Genomic DNA, 22,216 nt, shown 5'->3' with positions numbered 1-22,216 from the left:
ATAATGATGGTTTGAAACACATACCCTATTTTACAGGCGCCAACTCGCAAAAGCACTTTTAAAATAGCCCCGAATATTTTGCAATGGTAGAGTATAGAAAGAATACCCGTGTACAATATTAAAAATGCCAGTGAAAGCTCATATAAATGATACAGTGAAAAATATCGATGAAGTGCAGACAAAACAAAAACAACGTGGCAAATTTGCATCACGACTAAATATTCAGTGTTATTGTTCATGCTTCTATTTAATATGTGTTTTTAAAATGCCTTGCCATTTCAGCGATAGTTCGCATTGAGCCATTCACATGGTCGGGATGATGAAGTCAACTTCTTCCTTGTCTTTGGTTATTCTGTTCTTATCGTTCGCATGGAGTCGAGAAATATATTCAGGAAATGATATTGATTTAAAACGCGTAAGTGGAAAAAGTATTTGTCGTATGTTTAATGAAAACATTTCTCTGTCTTTGAATTTACTTGAGCTTCCGGTGCAAGTATATCATCGAAAAATAATTGTATTATTACGCGGGTTTGGAACCTAAGATGTTCTCCATGACGTTAACACTTTGCGTTTCGGGCGGAACAGAAAACAACTTAATTCAAAACGAACCCGGTTTAAAAAAATATCCGTTTTTAAAAATTTAAGAAAATATACTCTATGCCTCAAGAACTGAATGCCGCATAAATTATTTTACTCAATCATCTTACTCACAGTTGCAAGGAGGAGTCTGGTTTCTCACACTTGCTGTGGACGACTCGTCCTGGACCGTATTATGGAAATGTCATGTTGTTTCATTCTTCAACGTAACAGAGAATACGATGAAGTTCTACACGTACAATATTCCCAAGTGAGTAGTATTTCAACAAAGAAAACAAAGTTGTTAGTTAAGAAGAAAATATAACGGCGTAGGCCTACATGAAATATATTAATTACCTAACTATGTTATTTTTTTCGTAACAGGAATAAATCACAGAATTCTCATTCTGTTATAGAAGATTTATACCGCGACTACCAGGGTCAAATTTGGAATAATCATCAGTTTGGTGAGATCAGTGATTTATCTCCACTTTCTAGATTGTTATCGCGTAGGCCTACTGATGAGAAAGTTTGTTTGCTATATTTAGTTTCCAGTGAATCAAAAATCATTTTATGTTAGGTAGTTCTTTGCAATTTTCATTAATGAAAAATTACTGATACAATCAATTATACCAAGAATATATGACTGACATTTAACTTGGTTTCAGCGAAAATCTGGGAGCAGCTGGATACAGAACTATATCAAGAACAACCATCTGTTAGCATGGAAATAAGACCTCCCTCTAAGGGTGAGAATTGTAAATTATGCTACCAAATCACGAATAGAGAGCGATATTGTAGAAATCCACTTTCTATTTACAGACGAGTCATTGTACTACTCTCATCCACATGCCTATTCAACAGACTATTCAACTTTCTTTAGTATATCAGCTCCAATGGAGGATGGTGAGTAATATTCATGAATTTAGACTCTTAATTTTTCAGAATATTATAATGTTGTACTCCTATTGAAATAAATAAAAATGAAACTGCTCCAAATGAAATGCAGTCTGTCTAATTACAGTTTATGTTTTAAATTTTTTACCATTGTTGTGGTGCAGGTCGGAAGCTTTTAGAAATTTTCACCAGGACCCCGACAATAAATGATGACAATCTTTCAGAGCTCAAAGCTTTTGCAGTTGAGCAAGGAATCGATCCAAGCACGTTAGTGACATTCGGATGTGGTGACCTGATTCCATCGGATTATCTATTAGCTTAACGCCAACCCGAGCAGTCTTGTTTGTAACAATGTACCGAAAGACTTTCAATTGCAAATGTAAATGTTACTTAAGTGTTTAGTTTGCTCCATGCAAAATTACCCCAATTGAAGAATATGAGCTAAAATCAATTTCGTTTTGAAAGAAAGATCATTTCATAACCTGAAAAGAAATTTTTTAAGTGGCGGCAATATTGTATTTCGAAATATTTTTGGAGAAACTACTAAATATTTCTTATTTGAAAAAAATTTAGCATAACTTTTTTTCGCCATGAACATCTTCATTTGCGACTTTCCCAACCTGAAAAACGTGCAAAATGAACCCCTATATTATACGCAGAGCCATGTAAATCTAGTACTTCAGCATGTAATAAAAAACAGTTTAAATGTATTCTATTGTATATATGTGTTATTTACCTATATATTATATGCTTTGAAAATCAAGGTAGGATACAAACTATGAGTATAATCTCGATCTAGGTCGCAATGTGGTAGTAGTGCAAAGCTCCTATTACAATGCTGCAAATAAGTGCAACGCGCTCGAGTTAACAAGAGAGCGATGGTTTAAATTTATGGACACGAACACCAAAGCTTAGTATTCTACCATACTTTTTACAGTACCGTCAAAAAACATCCGACTTTCGCAAGAGTAGCACGAGAGAGGTCGACGAACCGCTTCAAATACTTTTTTATAAGGTTTGAAAAAATCATCGCACGAAATTTTGAAGTGAAAAACGAATCAAATACAAAGAAATTGGAACAAATAATACTGGCTGAACTTTGTAGTTACTCTAAAATCTTCGGTGTTTTCAGATTAAAAAATCTGTATTTGTATGAAAAAGTGAGGAAAATGGCACTGCATCCGCATGCAAATCAACAATATTTTGTTCCAACAAAATTGCACTTTCATTTCCTAATCGCTGATATGAAAATGGAGGATTATTGATTTTATCAAGATATAAAAGTACTTCCAGTCTTTTCTGGATAAATATTGATTCATATAGATTCATAACCCCTCAGTAAAAAAGAAAAATAAACGGGTTCCCTTGCTATTATAATTTTTTTCATATTTGTATCACTGTATTTTAGATGCATGATTAGCAACAATAAATCAACATGATTTATAATTGGTATAATATACAGTGTAGACTGCCAATCATATTCATGTCAGGAAAGTTGCTTCGATTTAGTGATCATAAACACCATCTAACCTCCTATCAATGGAGGTTTTCCCGAGCATCGAATTCCTTATTCCGAATTCCGTAACAATGACCAATCAGCAAAAAGTCAACGATAGCGTAAAAATTGATATTTTTGAAGCCGCTCAGACACTTCGTTCGCTCAGACAGATATTCAGGCATGGTTGTAAACATTGCCTCGTTTTTTTCAGTTTTGTGTGGTATTTGTCTGTTTTTAGTTGTGTTTCCAAAAATTAGTTGTATATGAAGTATTTTAATTGTTATTGTGACTTCCGATGAGCTTTAGTTTAGTTGCAATAATCAAAAATTAGTCCCGTACAAGCTGCGATAGACTTGGCTAAAATGAGCTATCTGTACGTGTAAGCGGCACGTGGTTGTATATTATATTAAAAATAATGGTTTCGAGAAGGTACATCAGTTTGCAACTATCCAAAACACTCTCTTAATAAGCATCCAAAATTTTGCAGTAGTAAAGTATAGGGAGAATTTGTCTGGTGTCAAGGGTCGGGAAAACATCCATTCCGTTATTAGTCGGTTGTTCAGATTATGAGAGTTGTTTTTTATGTTTAACTGATGACTAATGACTGAAAGCGTATAAACATTTTCCTCAAATGGGGGATTCCACTAAATAGTAATCATAAGATAAGCAGAAAGCTTTGTTGCTATTATTGCTAAATGTTGACCAATCAAATGTGGAGATATTGAGGAAGTGATTTTTAGGCGTTTTAGCAAAGTTCCCAGTGTTTTTTGCCATTTTCCCACTGTTTTTACGCGTTCTAGCAAGGTTTCTAGTGTTTTTGACGGTTTTCACTATTTTTGAGCGTTTTAGAAAGGTTTCTAGTGTCTTTTGACGATTTTTCACTGGTTTTAATTTTGATAGTGTTTATAAGAGCGTTTTATGGAATATAGATCTTTGGATCCATTCTCGTTGTGCGCGTTTGAGATCCTGTAATTTTGGAGGCTTGTTTACAGTTTATCGTTATAACTATGAAACGACAGAAAGTATAAAACTTTGCGTCAGGGACGCGCAAAGTATGTTTTAGTTTTACATTTTTAATAATTCACTTTATTTAATAATGTTGTATTATAATGTATTGATATAAAATCGGGGCACTTTAATCACTCCTTCTGACACACCCGGCTACGAAAATGAAAAAAAGCATGTTCGGAAAATTCGCCGTAGGAAATTTCGCCGCAAGAAATTCCACCGCATAGGAAAAATCGCGAGAGCATTTTGCTGTAAAACAAGTATTTGTGATAAAAACGGTTAAGTTTAGTAACAGTAGAATCCTCGCTCACGTATTTAGCAGAACAAAGCGCGGGCTATCCGAACCACGAAATCGCATTTTAATAATGTTTGTAGAGGCTGATATATGAGTTATTTGCCAATTTCTCTCGCTTTGTTAATCAAATATCGCTGACAATAAAGTCACGGAATATATGGTCTTTCGCAGGTGGATGGTTGAAGGAAACAATACATCTCAGACAGTAGCTGAAACAGGATGCAAAAGCCATGTTATTTGAAATTTTTGACAAGCAGACAATACATCACTTTTACGCAATCGAAAACGCAGTTGTAATAATATTGGCTAAAGAGCATATTATAGGCCTACGTCACACAGCTTATAGCTTAGGCCTATAGTCGACAACAGAGAGTAATGATTTAATCAATCAATTTATTACATATGTGACCATTGTTACCGACAAAAACTACAGAGCTTGTTTTCTCCAGTCACTTGTAGATAATGAAATCTTTTTCCACTTTTTATCGAGACGGCAAAATCCCTTCATATTCAACTGAAGTAAGACAAAAATTTGAATGAACACTTTGCACAGATTTGAATAAGTAAGTTTTAATGCATTCTCATGAAAAATCCAAATCGATTTCTACTTACATTATGCCTTACGAAGAAAATGGCTGGATAATCGGTTATGGTCCATATGTCCTGTTATCATTTCGATTTTAATTTTAAAACAGCAGAAACGCTTGAAACTGCGAATGACGTATTGGGTTTAAAGGCTGTAAATAGGCGATATGATTCACAATCATCGAAAAATGGCCAAATTAGGGCGGGATGCCTTTACTAGGCAAACAGCTACCGAAAGGCAAAAGAAAGATTGATCATATTTACCCAAGACACTTGGAATACATTGCGAACTTTTATCTCATTGAATCCGCATTCAGGGTGGATTTATACGGAGTTAGCGCGATAAAACCAGTTCTGTATTATTATTTTATTCATTTGCGAGTGAGACAAGATTAAGATGTTTCTCTATGGAAAATAAGTAACATGCAAAGTTACTAAAGCTTATTTCTGAAAGGGACTTTGATAAACGATTAAATTATAAATCAAAATATATATACAAACCTCGTGATACCGCTATAAATCATTTTTACATGGTTGAATAACTGAAATAAAATCTTAATTGTTCAAATTTCAAACATAAATTATACTACATTAAAATGTCTCATATCTTACTCTATTCAAGTTAAAATCAATTGAATTTCATAAATATCATTGCCATTATAATAAAGAGTTAGGTATACGTACATGTGTATGAAAGGTTGAGTGTAGTGTTCACGCCAATGAAAAGATGAATAGAAAACGAAAAGAAAATGTATTTTTTGTTCGTTATTCAATTAATTGGGTTGTTTTAAGATGTATAATCATTTAGCGATAACGACATATTTGGAAATTCCTTTACTTTTTGTAATCAATAGCATTACCTATCCGAGTAGCAGGAATCATGCTGACTGGACAGTTTTGTTGCGCGAATTGTTGTAAAAAGAACTTCTCTTCTGAATTATATATTTGTAAGAGATGCCATGAAATACTATGTGCATCATGTCAATTGCATCACGTCGATATCAAAGTAATGGGGAAAAGGTTACATGAAATGATCAACCTGAATGACTTAATAAGTACAACTCTCAACGAGAATTATAGTAAAGGTAGGTAGGTAAAGGTGCATGTTCAAAAAACAAAAAGGGGACAATCTTCTTGATCTTCTGACGTGAATTTTTGATATTCCAAGATAATTCTCAATAAAAGTAATACGTTCCATTGGCCTATTATCAAGGGTACCATTTTTTACAAATACTATAAGGAATATCATATATATATATTCAATTATCACGTGTTTCAATCATCTTAAAACTGCGACTAGCATTTTATTCAATACAGTTTACTTTAACTTCTTACTGAAACCTTGGCACACTACCGTTTTCCTTTTCAGTAGCCCGACTGAGGTATATGTAATTTTTAACTTTAAATGACAAAAAAGAATTGATGAGATAGCTGGTAATTTAATTATAAATGAGTCGACGTTATATGCTATATTTTAGACCCAACAAACTCTCGTCTGCAAACAAAAACGGGGAGTAAATTTAACAGACAATTCGGGATGAAAGCAATCAGAAAACGTAGGTATATCATGCGATAATGTACATTAAACAACCATGAAACCGTGATGATTAATTAATATATATCGTCTGCATTCAAAGTTTAATAATTATTTTATACAATGATAATATAACAAACTAGTCTCATATAACACCCTGTGGATCATCATGTTCCAGCGTATTCGTAATACTATATCATCACGCTTATACTCTGTTCAGTTCTTCTTCCTCACTTGGATTAATTTACAGAACACGTCAGAACCTATTTTCCCTAATTCTTCGTCACATTTGATACAATTCCGATTAATATAACGTTAATTATATAGGCACCATAATTGTTAGGCGGAGCCATACAGTGTTCTATATGGCAGTCCGATTACCTTTTACGTAACAGGCCATTCAAATGATGATATTGGCCATATATCTATTCCTATTCCAACTATTGGTTTGAATAGAGCGAAGCGCTATTGGCTATCTCTTGATAACAATCAATTATATCTGTTGATTTTTAGCCAAATATCCTATTGATTTCATGTCTGTTTTTCTTATTTCAGATAAACAATTGGCAGCATGCAATGCTGCTATTAAAGAAGCCTTGATTAAAAATAAAAAGAGAAATGAGGCAATAGAAAGAAAAATTAAAACTTCGTTGAAGCAGTTTACCGTAAAAGTAAGTCACTTTATAGGTGCGGTGGCTGGACTTGTTTTAAAATGAGAAATGGATAAAAGTATCATATTGTGCAATCACACTCGTCCAAAAGGAAGTTCATTCATACCCGAGTAAAATATATTACTGTTTTTTTATTTCAGTTTTTGCAAATGCTGAGTAGTCACGAAAAACATTTACGCCACCAACTTGATGACATGGCTCACTATCAAACGACACAGTTGACATTCATATTGAAAAACTCAGAAATTTTAATGAAAATATTTGATCAGGCAAATGATTTCAGAACATTCTCGACGGCAGAAGACTCCGGATATATTTCAGAATTGGAAGAAAACTATAGCCTTTTTGACAGGCACGTTGTGTACTACTTGTGAAATTACATACATTCCACTATCTAGCATATTTCTTTAGGCATGTTGAGGCGAGTTATGGTGTTTAATTATCATTGGTAATTAAATTGTATGCACCTTTTATTACTAATCACAATTCTGCATAAAATATAGATAATTGCTCGTTGAAAGGATAGTGTGCTATTATCATCTGTCTAAAAAATTATATATATATATATATGAATATGTTCCGGGCCATGAGAATATGGTACTAATCGATTTTTCATTATTTTAGGCTGGATCTAATGCAACTAATGACAAGTTTTGCAAATGCTATGGATGGAAGAATAAAATTTACATCCCTTAGCGAACAAGATATGAAATCAGCTCTAAAAACTTTACCGGATTTAGGAACAGTATTATTACATAAATCCAACGAAGGTCCATTTGCAAACGAAATGTGGGGTAAGTGTTACATTAGGCGATTCACTGTTAGACTCGAAGAAAACAGAATTTAGTAAACGTAATAAATATTTCAAGACTGGAGTAATACGTATTTTATAGGCCCACAGGAAAAGCGACGCAGAAACTTGGGGTCAACTTTGTTAAGAGTAATTTGTACGACTAGAAAAGGTAGAAATCTGGAATAATATCGATTTTATTTTGCCAATATATATCAACTTAAAATTGTAATAAAATATCACAGCTACTAGAAAATCGGAACGTCGTGCTGCTGCTGACTACCCAGCTCCATCAGACGACAGCGTTGGTGAAACTGATCCTGATTTCGGGGTATTTCACATGGGAAAAAGTTTAGTGAAAATTCCTGCAGTTCGACATAAAAATCCTACATATGTTCCAAAATATCAAATTGTTAATCAAGACGTAACCGTCCAGGATGAGGTGAATATCTATATTGGTTCAACACAGTTCTAAATTAACTAATGATAAAAATAGAGGAAGATAATTTAATGCTTAGAAAGTGTAACTGTTATTTATCTGGTAAAGGGTATCATTGCCTATTTGTGGAAATTTTTCATGCTTGCTTTTGGCAATGAACTATCATTTATAGTTGTATCGTATCTCCCAAATTTAATAAATTAGCAAGACTCGAACCTCATATCTTAAAACTTCTTCAACCATAGGTTTAACCGATGTATTTAGAATATAATAACCAAAACGCAATGCGAAATATGTCACGAAAAAAAGTTGTTTTCAAATCATTTGCAAAATAGAAATACAGAATGTAAATTGTGAGGATTTGGAGGAACGTTTATCCAAATATACCCCAATATACTTCACAAAATTTGGTCCCCTACGTGTATTGCGGATGTAGCCTAAGATAAATAAACGTGACAAAGAGCAAAAAAGAGCATTGTTTTCTCATTCAACCGGTTCAAATAAAAATACTCATGTACGCCGCACACTCAGATCGAGTTGGCTGCTTGTCTAGCACATATTATATGATTTGCAGATGGTTCTGCCAGCTATTAAGAAAAAGGAGCAAAGGCCACAATCTGCAGAAACATCTAACATGTTTCGGCGCCTGCACAATCCATTTCGCAAGCAGAAAAAATCAGAGTTACTCGAACCCGGTCGTGATAGATCAGCCCAAAACTTTACGAAAGCAAAAGAGATGGAGATGGCAACGAGAAGTTACTCTTCAATAAAGACGCCAACTGTTCCCCTGGAACACAAAGTAAGACGTTTATCTTCTGTACCCTGATTGTGCTATGTTTAGGCTAACTGAAAGCAAAACCAATTGCTATATTTAAAAAAAAACTTTTCGCTTTTTGTACGTGCAAGCACCGCTTGTTGGTGAGTAACATTTGTTCTCTATTTTGCTCCTAATATTGATAAAGCCATCGATTCCTAAGAATCGTATTCTGAACCTTGGTTTTGACTCCAGGGTAAGAAAGTCACCGCTTGCTCATACCAGCAGCGCCTAGCTTTTTATAATATTTCCGTTCCCATTTTCACACACGAGTGAGACAAAATAATTTAAAATACATTTTCTTGTTGTAGAATCACACTAAATTTCAAAAATTTCGACATGTGAGATTTGGAAATGTGGAGGAGAAGCGATATTCACAACATTCGGAGATGGACAATCCGGGAATCGCTTCTATACGTTGCCAAAGCGCTCCGGATATTTCGAATGTGAGAAAATGGAACACGGAAAGATCAGAAGGTCGAAAATCAAATACAAACGGACGAAAAGACACAGTGGGACGTCGAATACACGGAACAATAAATTCTGTCGTTATCTGACTTGCCCATGCCTCTCGCGCCCAGAAACGGGTATTACAACGTCGGGTTTTCTGGAGCCATAACGTATTATCACAACCTTGAGTTCCGTAAAGTGTTTTTCAAATTCAACTTGCTATTCAATATAATTGACTGATTAGCATAAGTATCTTTTCTGTAAGTAAAATGACGTAGTCCATGCAATTTGAAAATTTATAACGATATAATATATTTTACCCATCATTATAACGTAATATTGGTTTCCAAGGAGCAATTATGGCGTCATTGCTAAAGAGGGGCCTCACAAATGACACAACCTTGGGGCTCTTATTGTCTAAATCTGATCCGGTAAAACGTTGGACCACAGCTAATCCGTGCAATATCTCAAGTCAATCCCTCAGTTTATGACGAACGTATCACATGTCGGGTTTAACCAAAATCACAACTCCCGGGGCGATGGCTTTGAAACGCTTGTCATAATATATGTCAAAATGAATCGCTCTTTCAAACAGATATAAAGGAGATAAAATAATTCGTCGTTAGCATGGGTGTTGTTCGCATGCAACACCACACCCCAAGATATTGACGTGGGTCTTCGCGTAGGCAGACGTCTAATTAGTTAACCCCCTGGGTTTGATTAAATTTTTATTAAAAACCAAGTCGAAGATCACAGTCCACTATGACGTAGTTACCCACAAAATTCACTTTTTAAACTTACTATTTTAGGTATATTTGTTTTATTTAATGCGAGGTGAAAACATTCGTTAACATTTACTAGGATTGACATTAGAACTCTGAATTTTATGAGCGAGTTCGCCTCCGCAATTATGTACGAAAGGATTGCGCTCCCACCATCGTAGGTTTGACCACCAAGTTCATTCATCTGAAACTAATCTCACGTTAGATTCGGACTCATACCGTGGATCGCCATAATATGATGAGTCGCTTTCTCCTCGAATAAACACGAAAGCGGATTTTCTGCTACTAAATAAATCTCTTCACACGAATGTTCATACTTAACTTCAGATTTATGTTGACTTATTAAATTTGTTATAAAATTTCACTTAGCACACAATATTTCTCGAAGCAGCATATTGAAGGTTGAAAAAAAATTGAAAATAAAACAAAACAACAAACAAAAACACTAATGGCCAAAAGCTCAGAAATATGACAAAAACGCCGATATATGTTAAACAAAAGTTAAATCCAACAAATAAATAGTTGGTAGTTGGCACACCTTACTTAAACCCACATAAACACAGGCAGTTCGTGTAAAAATGTCAAGGGTAATGGTACTATATCGACAACGCAACAAACTACCCGATTATCAACAATCCTATGAGTAATGTGCCGTCCTAATTCATAGAAAAAGTTTCAATCAAATTAAATGCAATTCAATATACACCACATATAAATTGAAGTAAAATCTCAGCTTTGCTAATTTTCATAAATAACAACTGTAATTATTTTTCACTGTAGTCAGTCAATTTTATGAATTGAGCATAACAACATTGTAACAATACAAAACTCAAATAGTTTCACATCGAAAACTTCGAAACCCCAATTCTTGATACGGAATTAAAGAGCTTCCATTTATCCATTTGTGCGATATTCAAATAAGATTTCCAAAACAAGTAAAAATGAAGACCAACATAAATCAGTTCAGAATGCATTTGAAAAAATAAAAACTTCTGAGAAGTTGAAGAGTAATTCATTCTGGCAGTAGTTGATTGATTAAACATATGTTAACTTTCCTGAATGCAATAACCAATACATTTGATAAGAGAATAAAATTCAAATTATAAATGTCATACTCGCACTCAAATGGCAGCATAATGCCTGATCTTAAAACGAAATTCACCAAACAAACAATTTCTATGTTTTTAATAAATTTCATTTGGCTATTTCAAGAACAATATACATTATTGATTATGTTGGAAACAAGAACTTATCAAACGCTATGAATGATCCTAATTAATAGTTCATTGGTAAATATGTTGTAAACCAAAAACAATATCGCCAGTATTCAAACTTTTTTTAAAATAAACCTTATATTTTGTGCGGCAAATGTAAGTTTGTCTCTAATGCCAAGGAGGTTATTTGGAAGATATTCTAGAGAGGACAACTGCGGAGCAAATCACCCTATATACTTGTAACTTGATCTCTGAAACAAATAGAAGTTCAAGAACCTCAAGCGCAAACAAAACCATTCTTATTCATTTCTAAATAAAATCAATTTTAATCAATTCAAATAATCAATTTGGACATCCCTGATTTCAACCAAAGCCTAAGTGTACAAAAGAATTCATTTATTATCTGTATATTTTCAAGAAAATTCCAGTCCATCCCTTGAAAACAAGAAGTAGTCAAGTTGCTTTCAACCATGGATGTGACTGTAACGTTTCTTTGTCTCTGTCACCATAATCATAAGTTAATTCTTCTCCTGCATTTATATCCCGTTTTGCTACAATCACCAATCGAGGACCTGCATTACTTTTGACTCCAGGCATACTCACAAGTTTTGTTTTACAGTTTGGATTTTTTCGACTGTGATTCAAAAGCCGACCGAGACGACCTGATTCAACAGTAGCATCAACGCTAAAATGGAGAGATACAAAGTATGTTCAGAAGATTTTAAATCGTCATTATATTGCAAATGCATTATGCTGTTCTAATGAATAAACTTATGCAGTAATGGTGAAAAAATATAATGAAAACATTTTTTCGAATTGACGCATACTTTCCAAATAGGCTTGGCATGGAGAACCATGTAGATGCCGGTTCCTGAACCACATTTATTTATGTCTTTCTATATATATTAAACATCAGCGAAGTGGCAGCAAAGGCTATAAAGATGGACTGATCTAAGCTTGACTCTGTGTTTTTATATGTAGTTAGTTTTAAGTTGGTTAGTTTTCAAGTAGTACAGTGCACAATACAACGCTGCACAATGCTCCTCAAGAAATCACAGAAGCAAACCTTCAGTGAACTGACAGATAAACTGACGAGAGTCAAAAGTATTCAGAAAAAAAAAACAGAGTTGAACTTGGATTGAGTGTCTCTTACTAAAGCCTGTAAAAGAGTATTTCATCATGCTTTTTTCAATGTTATTCTATGTCAAAAGGTGAGATTGCCCATTTGGTACTTTTATGTCTCATGTTCTAAATCTCATTTGAAGTTTCAGCAATTTCACTGAGTCTCCGTTCTCTGCCTTTTTCTTGTATTTTTTGTGCCATTTTAGAGTTCAAAATAAATTACCTGGTATCTAGCCTATTTTCTCTTACATTGGCGAACACTATTGGAAACACAACCATATGCAGGTGAAATAAACTTACCAATAATTTGTGTTATCAAATATAAAATAATACATGTAGCATCCGACTGTGGGATCTTTAGCATATTTATCTTCTCTTTGTTTTGCTTCATTCCAATCAATTAAATCTCCAGCATATTCAACAATAAAATGGCCTTTCTTAAATGCTCTAAATCGTACAATTTATTGTTATATTTACAAATATAGAAGGTTGAGATGAAAAATTTAGTGCAGATAATGTGCATTTTATCAAAATTGAAACTATAAGTCTGATTTAAACTACCATACTCCATAGTGCATATATCATTGAGTTCAATAAAATTTATATTGTGAAAAGATCTGTTTACCTTTTGGCAATTACACCTCTTCCTTTAGATTCAAACTCTACAACTTCTAATCCATCTTCACAATTAGATTTGATAGCTTCAATAATAACATCTTCATGTTCTTTCTAAAAATATAAAAGTGTTTTTTTCACCGTACATGGTCCAAATGAGGAATATAGTTTATTAAGAACTCATTTATGTGGCCAAACTTCTGCCACTGCCATCACTAGATCAATTTCTTTGTATAAATAAGTAAGATCGTATACTTCAATACGTTGAATTAAAATAATTGTCTGGGACAATATAATATAAATATCAAAAATTAGGCTCGAATAAAGATTGAAGTCCCATGAATAATTTTAACACACCTGTAATAATGACTTTGGCTTTCTGGAACTTCTTCTTACAGGATAGTAGTCAGTCAGAACATGACTTCTCACAGAGGGTTTAGAACTGTTACAAACAATATAATTAAAAAATTAAACAACTATAAATGAAAAAAAAATATTTGCAGAGGGGAAGTAGAGTTAAAAAAAAATGAATTGCATGAATCATATGCAAAACCATGAGCTCTCATCCAAGGCGTAAGTAGAGAAACCATAGGGAAGTAGGGAGGTTTACAAGATTCAAAATTTATTGTTGTTATTAAAAGAAATAACAAAATTCCAGAAGTTACTTTACATCGCTGCTCAAGGAGACAACAAAATCTTCTTGTGCAAAAGGCATCAAAAAGTTTTAACATCATACTTCAGATATGTAGGGCCGCTTACCCACTTTGCGGCCATCAACTTCATCGATCTAATTAATGCCGAAAAAATTAACAAACCGCGACGATATTTCTCATGCGTTATCGTCCACTTGTCCCTCATAGCTCTGCAAAATTACACTAAAATGCGGCCACAAACAAAAAAGTTACGACCGAAAACCCGACCGAAGAAAAAAACGGATCATTTTTTCATGTTGCCAACTACCCATTGTCCATTAAAAAAACTTAAAAATCCATACAAATATAAGAGATAAAAAGATGAAACTTGGCAAGGGAGTAGAGTTGTGTTTCTTTTAACCATCTTTAAATTTTCGCGTTTCTACATTTAAAGGAGGGGGAATAGGAGGGTGCGCATTTCCAAAACGCCGATAATATCTTCGTCGACCAATTTGCAACCACCGTGTCTTTGTCTGTTTGATTGCTGTGATGCGGTGCTTTGTATATAATTTGACGAGTTTTGTTCGAAATGACTGTGTTCCTAAAATATAAGACGGTTAGAAATGCAATTAGGAGCCAAATTGTTTCATGCATGGATTGAAATCTGTGATCGCACACTGGTCGTTCGGTCGCAAATACGTCTTCCGAGTGTTTTTAACTTTGGCGGTTTGTATAGCTTTAACCCCTGGTCGTAGAAAGTTAATTCGAGGTTTAGTGTGTAAAATAAATGCCAATGCACCTACGGTGAGAAAATTAACGAGTTGGAAATATTGGTTTTTGTTTTATAGCGTTTTGAATGAAATCGTGCGCAGACTGGCTACACCACCCCAACACACAAAAATAGTAAATTTTCAAATAACATTAACTTAAATCAACTAACAATTCTTTATACAATTCATTTTCATACAATTCAATAAAAATATGCTGCTACTTTGACATTACAAGGTTTATTAAACTATTCATCAACAATCAACATTACAAATTTACTTGCCTAAAGATAATATAGTTGTTACTGTTAGTACGGAAATCAGTCAAACTGCTGCACTCCACAGAGCATTAACAAAGAAAAGATTTGTTTTTGTAATGATGTAACCACTCGAGAGAGTACTGGATTATGTTGTATAAAGTATCTATGAACTATCTGGCAATATTGAGCATGTATTGAGAGACATACGGAAAGTGGAAATAAACGCTATACAAAAAAGAAGGAGCTTGAAATTATGCTTACCTATTTTTGGTTTTCTTCTTTCGTGTAGTATTTTGAGCGAACTTTTGTATTTTGACGGCCTTTTTCTCCTCACCCTCACTAGGAATCAATGAAGAGGGAAAAAGATTTTTTGAAGATTCAGATCCATTTTCAAGTGCATTGATAGATAATTCTGATTTATCGATTGTATTTTGTTTAGAAATCTTTTTTGGACTAGCATCTTCTTTATTGTGTGAAACAGTAAGCTGCAGATCAGAGGAATCTGAACTTTTCTCTTGTGAAATGTTGTCAACCGCAAGACTCGATGCTTCTTTCGAAGTAGACTTCTTTTTATTTCTGCCTTGTGTTCTAAATTTTTCAATAAGTCCAATACTTTTAGAAAGAGGACTATTTTTAACATCACAATCTAATTTCGCCGTTTTGATGTGTTTTGATTTTATAACGTGCCGCTTTTTACTTGGAGTGTTCAACTGCTGTGAAGTGTCAATAAAATTTCCAGAAACATTGGAAGACTCATTTTCATTAGTTGGCAAAACGTCTGAACTTGTTTCCCCTTTGATCGACATTATAACCATTGGAGATAATAAAAAATAATGTCTCTATACAAAACTGCAATAGGACCCAAACAATGCAGATTATTTGTTCTCTTTACTACTGTAATAATACAGTTATATTCTATTCGAGATACACAATAATATCTTATTCCTGAAATGAAGAAGACAATAATAGATATTTCAGTATTTGGGACTGTTTTGATAACTCCAAACAAAAATGCGATGTGAAATGTATGACTGCTTAAATAATGCCAAACAAATACAAGTGCAGTTTCAAGTATTCTGTGGCATCTGCAGCTGCCGCAAAACCATGGCGGTATTTCCATACCATGGCCGCTACGGCCAAACTCATGGCAACTGACTTTTTAGCTGCCACAAACCAATGTCGAGCTGCCGTCACCGCGGCAGCAAATTGAAAACCAATGGCAGGTAAAATTTTGCTGCCGTAACCGCGGCAGGTGGGCCGTAAAGACAGGGCTGTCTATTATGGTGACAAATATTGTGTAAGTTGGAACGTTTTTCTTATGGATACAGTTTTGATTGGTTTGGGGTTAGGGTTAGGGTTTAAGTAGATATAATTCCACATGATCAATTAAAATCTGGTACATTAATTTGTGAATATACCGTTAATACTGATTACTGAATAGCGCTATAAAACCATGGCAAGAGCTGCCGCAGTTCGTTCGTGGCAGGAGCTGCCATGAAGTGGTAAGAACTGCGCCTCAACAAATATGTGATGCAGTAATGTCTGAATGTAGAAATATTGATTTAAAAATAAAGTCTGTCTGGCAGGAATGAATTTCACATCACATAGCCTATTTGTTGGTGGTATTTACGGTGAGCAGTTACAGAGTTACGGCGCGGTATCTCATGGCACATGGCGTTTACTTTGCTGAACCCAATAATTACTGGTTCTACTGTTCTATGCCGTAAGAGCTATGTCCAGGTAGTTCAGCTCAGCGAATTTATTTTTACAAGGTTCCACATACAGATAACATGGATTCCAGAGTTGGAAAAAATAAATAAATAATATACATAATACCGGTACAGTAATAACACACAAAAAAAACATATAAGTTACACAAATGAAGATTTCAGTTATTCCATACCCGATACTGGTACCATATGCAGGTAGGCTATGATTATCCAGTATTTTCAAGTACCGGTACCGGTATCGGTACTGTAATCTGGTACGGTAATGCAGTTTTTTTAGTTTTCACCATGGTTATCATTAAATATAAGTTTATTTAATTATATGTTTTTCAATTATAGATTTATAAAATTATAAAATTTATACGATAACTCATCTAGGCTGTTAAAATTATGTTGGGTTTTCAGAATGCAGCGCAATGTGTAAGAATACCGGTTACGATTTTCTGCCTGTGTTCTCTGCTAGATTCACATAACATCTTGGTTGTAAAAACAGCTGGACTAATTTGAAAACGTTCGCAGTCAGGCGTACAATGACGTCATATAGAAGTGTAAAACACCCACATTCAACGCCAGTGGTTCTCAACCGCATGCGGCTCCCAACTATTCTTCCCGTAGCTCTCATTATCTTTTAAATATTAATCATTCTCAGTGAAAATTTTACCTTAAAATGTAATCAATTACTTGAAATTTAACGACTGACGTGCAGTAGTTGCATCGATGTCCTAATCCTCGTATCTGTTAGGTCATTTCGAGACAAGTGCAACTTTTCACTTTTTTTATTTATTTATTATGAGGCCAATGTTCAGCCTACATTTTAGTACACTGATTACTTATCGATCTTAAGATCGGTAAGTATATTGATAGGTATTTGTCTGTATGCGCGGCGGTGTGGCTCAACGGGCTAAGCGTTAGGAATACGCTCGCCACCGCACCTCTAATTACTCTGCGTGGGTTCGCAGGTTCGAATCCCATGCAGGGATGGTTATGTGCGAGAGCCGTCTTATCGGCTTTCCTCTCCCCCGGGATAAATATGTAAATCCTATCCTATCCCTATGTCTGTCTGTCTGTCTGTGTGTCTGTTAGATGCACGCGATATCTCACGAAAGCGAGATCGAATCTGCTCCAGATTTTGCATGTGCATTCATCTTATAACGGACCAGAAGCCTATTGATTTTGGGCGAATTATGTCGTATAATTAGCGAGTTATCAATCAATTATATATTATAGTGATCTAGATTTTTGTAAAGCGAGAGAATTTTGAAACCCGCCGAGTGTGTGTGTGCGATGCGCAGTGCGCAAGTTACAAGAGCGGATGAATCGAAACTGCAGTTTCTGTTTTGGAGGATCCCCTATCGATCGATAAGTCTTCGGTTTCCAACCGATATTCTCGTTTTATTTTTTCTAGTAATCAGTAATCACAAGCAAGTTATCTCGTACAGTGTGCAAACTTTAGGTATTGAACAAAATATTTATATGTTAGTTCGTCAAGATAGAATGTCAAGCAAATCTTTATCAAGTTTTTCTGCTATCCGGAGGGCAGGTAAAGTCATGAAGACTGCGGTACAGATAGTCTATTGTGGAAGATTGTATACCCGAACAACTTCGTTTTGGCCCCCGGGTCGATATATTTGAGCATCGCTCTCCTGTTTATGTGAATTTTTCTTGCTGGGTTTTAATTTTATTTTAAATATATAATTTTATAGTATATATCTGAATTATTTTTATATATAATATCTTTGCTTAATTGTTGTTATTCACGTTGCTGTTGCAGAAAGAGGTAGAATTTCCTTCCAACTACTGAACCAATCATTTAACGTTGACTAAATATCTGAATTAGAATTTAACCAGTCTCTCAGACACATTTCCGCTCGGACAACTTTTGAAGCATGGTTTCAAAGCACGGAATCGCGATTTTATTGTTGTTAGATTTTTTGTGCTTTAAAAATAAAATAATTTAGAAGCCATTTTGACTTCGAGAACTATGTTTTCTCACAATGATACCAAAAATCTGAGATAGATTAGACTGCACTTGTCAGTATATTTCAACGTGGAAGAGTAGAAAAACTCTGCAATGCGAACATTTGACAGCAAAAAACGCTTAAATTTACAAAGTCTAACCAATTCCACATTTGAATATTCTGCCAATAACATTATTCTGTTTATTCAATTCTTAAATCATTATTCATTCCTGTTTCAAAGTAATTTTATATGTTTCAAAATAGTAGTATATATTTACGATTATATATCTCAAATAAAAAAATTGTATGACAATATATCACATTCACAACAGAACCTAAGATTGCTTAGGTTCATCGGCGTTTAATTGGTTATAGGATAGGATTTACATATTTATCCCGGGGGAGAGGAAAGCCGATAGGACGGCTTAATCATATAGGGCGAACCACGGCCTCTCGTCCGGTTACCATTCAATGTCGGGTATGGCGTAGGCTTACCATACGTCCCGCTTTTCAGCGTTTTGTCCCGCCGTCCCGATAAGTTAGCCAAAAGTCCCGCTTTTCCAGCATAATACACAAACATGTTCTCGTTACTGTTGTTTCTGTGTAGCGCAGCGCTAGCCTACTTACTGAAAATGCGTTCGTTTCCCGCTGATTCCCATTGATGGCAGACGTATCGCATGTAAAATCAATACTAATTAGTCTAAATTCGAATTATTTGTACCGGTATCGTTAACGTCAATTCCTTCCTATTTTTCGAATTGAACCCGATATTTGGACAGAGAATATGCGCATGAAATTTCGATAACAATATGGTCAATAAAGACAGCCAGGACAGCTTTAAATGTAGGAATGTAGGCCTATGTAGTAAAATCAGTAATGTGAAGTTATAAAATCACAGCTAAGGGGTCGTTGTCTTTCGAGGCGTCCCGATTTGAAGTCACAAAAAATATGGTAACCCTAGATATGGGATTAGTTAGTTATTTGTTTTTGAAGGCATGGACTTGTTTTCACAAAAACCTAAGCCTAATGCTTCATCTGCAATAGTGGAAAAAAGAGACTTAGACCGGTGGATTTTGAATGAACATCGTTTTTAATATATATATTGTCTTGATAACGCCAGTCCGTATTTCTCTTACAGTACATGCTCCTGTAATTACTGTTAGCAAAATTTATCAATTATACCCTATTTAATAGTTTCAAAATGAGCAAATATTAAAGTCTGTGTATGATATAATTTTATTCAGTTATACTTAACGAACAAGTTATTTGAAACAAGTTAAACTTTTTGTTGTTCCTACTCTTAAGCACTCCACAGGTTTTACTGATGTCAATTTAGATCCCTAAAATGTATTACAAATTTATCTTGTAGTCATGTGGTTATAGTTTGGAATTCACCGAAAAGAAAATTCACCTTTCTTGAAATTGTGAGAATGTCTTTTTTGATATCTTTAATATGAATCTTGTATCTTTTGTATCTCGGTATCGTAAAAAAACGGTTAACTTGCATACAATATTAGTCGGGGCAATTTCCACTACTTTCCATTTTGTTTCAACCTTTTCTGAAGTCGTGTGTCTCTGAAGATATTTGTTACCTGTTGGGCACAGGGGGATTTGTGATCATTTACATTTGTTTTTGTCATTTGTCATCATGATATTTTTCAAACGAATAGTCAATGTTTATCTTTTGATGATTAAAGTGAACTTGGACCAAAGGTCGGTACAATCCTGAATAAATTTAAATATTTAATCGAGCATAACTTAGTAAGTATGAATATAACTTCACCAAATATCTTTGGGTTTGAGTCTATACAATGTTTTGCTAACAGTACAAGATTTTACTTCTCCGATATGATAGGTTGCGTATAAACACATTGGTTAATATTTACTATTCGTTATTGCATATTTATTTTAACGTGAAAAACGTGTATGATCCTCACGCCATGTGACAATAAAGTGGTATGGACAATATTTTTAAATGACACATTAGTAAAACTATGAGCTTCTATTTTTTTTTAACTTCAGTTTTAAAGTTTGAGGTTATGTTGAGTACAGGATGACAGGTATCAGAGAACCAATTTTTTGGAGTGTCACTTAGGGTATGCTTGCTTAACGTGATCCAAAGTGACACCAATTTTTGACCTAAATTGGTTTCAGAAACGATGAAACTGTGAAATTCATTGGAATGTATTTTAGCATAGTTTTTTTTAATGTTAGGATGGCAGAAAGTAGAATGAAATCTGTGCAAGGTTAGTTTCAGACTTTATATGAGTTAAATATAACAACGAGAAAACCCCACTAAGATTGATCATTCTTGCATAGATAGTAAAAAAATGTCTGAAATTACAAATCTCAGCACCAGCAAATATCCAGTTTTAATTCAATATAAAAATGTTATTCGAACTTGTTGCATAATAACTATTTCAAATAAAACAACAATTTTGTTGAAATTTGAATTAGAAAATAAAAACTGCTCTAACACATATCTTTTAACAATTTTGCAGTGATTGTAATCACAATAGTATATCTCAAACGAGAAAACATTTTTAGCTTATACTTGTATCCCAACGCATTTTTATCGTTGCCTACGTTAATTCGAAGTTAATAAAAACGAACTTAGGCATTTGTTCCTGTGGATTTTAATACAATCATATACGCCTTGAAAATAAATTTATGACAGATCTCATGCTCCAATACTACAAACATTTCGTGATTTTGTACAAATGAATACATTATTTTAGTATGATTTTGGTCACCATCATCCATTCTACAGTAGAGTTATATCATGAAAATGTTGTAAATAGACATCATATGTTCTGCCGAACTTTACATTTAGCGCCTTTATCGTGATAAGAAGACGCTTACTCGTTCGTTATCGGTTAAAAATTGGCAGAGCTTTGAATATTCCATACTACGACTGCGACTCACGTCACGTTCAATAGTACTAATCCCTTGTCTATTCCAAACACAGGAAGTAATGCTACTCATAAGTTAACGTTTACTTGTCCAAAGCGTTACGGGCTAGACTTGGAAAGATACTTGTAATTGTACCGAGAAGCGATTGCCAATTTATACGGCATTCAGGTCATTCAAATCAATGAAGACTGGACACTTTGGATAATAAAAGTCTTATAAGTTAGAGTTCAATGATTTTTTTAAAAACAGTGACAGGGTATTTTTTAAATTGTGAAAAAGATATCGTTTCCAAAATTCAGACATTTGGCTTGCAACTAAATGTCCGCATTTCATTATCAGTGGGCACGTTTTCTGGCAGTATATTTTGGCGTATATTTAACTTGCTACTTACTATATTTACGATGTATTTCAATATTGAGAAAAGTTGCAAGGGTGAATTCAATACTTTGTAATTAGTGATATGGGCGCCAACTTGCCGGCCATTGAATTGAGATAAAATAGATATATATTGTTATTTAATTACATATATATAGTTACGCACGGTCAAAGATAATTAAAGCAATTTAACTGATTTGCCTGATTTCACTATAAAGTGAGCAGGATCAAAAGTACTTGTATTTTAAACGTCAACTTTTTAACTTCGTCAGATTATGGAATTATTTACATCAT

General features: G+C 34.2%; 3 protein-coding genes across 4 annotated transcripts; 2 read left to right on the top strand and 1 right to left on the bottom strand.

Moving 5' to 3' along the window:
* Positions 1–238: 238 nt before the first annotated feature.
* LOC120343015 (uncharacterized) lies at positions 239–2,183 on the top strand. The gene is made up of 6 exons (XM_039412081.2): positions 239–415; positions 714–847; positions 961–1,043; positions 1,245–1,325; positions 1,399–1,482; positions 1,638–2,183. The coding sequence occupies exons 1-6, from the start codon at positions 308–310 to the stop codon at positions 1,793–1,795; spliced, it is 648 nt and encodes a 215-aa protein (XP_039268015.2). The 5' UTR covers positions 239–307; the 3' UTR covers positions 1,796–2,183.
* Positions 2,184–5,652: 3,469 nt separating this feature from the next.
* LOC120342048 (uncharacterized) lies at positions 5,653–10,172 on the top strand. 2 transcript variants are annotated; one of them, XM_039410711.2, is made up of 8 exons: positions 5,653–5,944; positions 6,338–6,415; positions 6,949–7,064; positions 7,205–7,416; positions 7,689–7,858; positions 8,100–8,296; positions 8,868–9,092; positions 9,419–10,172. In XM_039410711.2, exons 1-8 carry the CDS (start codon positions 5,740–5,742, stop codon positions 9,662–9,664), a joined length of 1,449 nt encoding a protein of 482 aa, XP_039266645.2. In that variant the 5' UTR covers positions 5,653–5,739; the 3' UTR covers positions 9,665–10,172. The 2 variants fall into 2 exon arrangements, with proteins under 2 accessions (XP_039266645.2, XP_039266646.2); XM_039410712.2 differs by lacking the exon at positions 6,338–6,415.
* Positions 10,173–10,649: 477 nt separating this feature from the next.
* LOC120342049 (N-lysine methyltransferase KMT5A-A-like) lies at positions 10,650–15,899 on the bottom strand. Its single transcript, XM_039410714.2, has 5 exons — positions 15,211–15,899; positions 13,648–13,732; positions 13,301–13,404; positions 12,976–13,122; positions 10,650–12,238 (listed from the first exon to the last, which is right to left on the bottom strand). Exons 1-5 carry the CDS (start codon positions 15,762–15,764, stop codon positions 12,007–12,009), a joined length of 1,122 nt encoding a protein of 373 aa, XP_039266648.2. The 5' UTR covers positions 15,765–15,899; the 3' UTR covers positions 10,650–12,006.
* Between the last annotated feature and the right edge of the window lie 6,317 nt (positions 15,900–22,216).

Source organism: Styela clava, chromosome 3, assembly GCF_964204865.1.
Source record: "Styela clava chromosome 3, kaStyClav1.hap1.2, whole genome shotgun sequence".
Lineage (NCBI taxonomy): Eukaryota > Metazoa > Chordata > Ascidiacea > Stolidobranchia > Styelidae > Styela > Styela clava.
This window is presented reverse-complemented; position numbering and strand designations above follow the sequence as displayed.

What these genes read in the sequence shown, in the direction of transcription:
- LOC120343015 (XM_039412081.2), top strand. Translation starts at nt 308, where the DNA reads ATGGTCGGGATGATGAAGTCAACTTCTTCCTTGTCTTTGGTTATTCTG. An exon ending in TTGGAATAATCATCAGTTTG is followed by an intron (nt 1,044 to 1,244) that starts GTGAGATCAGTG and finishes ACTTGGTTTCAG; the next exon opens with CGAAAATCTGGGAGCAGCTG. An exon ending in ATCAGCTCCAATGGAGGATG is followed by an intron (nt 1,483 to 1,637) that starts GTGAGTAATATT and finishes GTTGTGGTGCAG; the next exon opens with GTCGGAAGCTTTTAGAAATT.
- LOC120342048 (XM_039410711.2), top strand. Translation starts at nt 5,740, where the DNA reads ATGCTGACTGGACAGTTTTGTTGCGCGAATTGTTGTAAAAAGAACTTC. An exon ending in TGAAGCAGTTTACCGTAAAA is followed by an intron (nt 7,065 to 7,204) that starts GTAAGTCACTTT and finishes TTTTTATTTCAG; the next exon opens with TTTTTGCAAATGCTGAGTAG. An exon ending in AACTATAGCCTTTTTGACAG is followed by an intron (nt 7,417 to 7,688) that starts GCACGTTGTGTA and finishes TCATTATTTTAG; the next exon opens with GCTGGATCTAATGCAACTAA.
- LOC120342049 (XM_039410714.2), bottom strand. Translation starts at nt 15,764, where the DNA reads ATGGTTATAATGTCGATCAAAGGGGAAACAAGTTCAGACGTTTTGCCA. An exon ending in AGCCAAAGTCATTATTACAG is followed by an intron (nt 13,405 to 13,647) that starts GTGTGTTAAAAT and finishes TTATATTTTTAG; the next exon opens with AAAGAACATGAAGATGTTAT. An exon ending in TTTGATAACACAAATTATTG is followed by an intron (nt 12,239 to 12,975) that starts GTAAGTTTATTT and finishes TCTCCATTTTAG; the next exon opens with CGTTGATGCTACTGTTGAAT.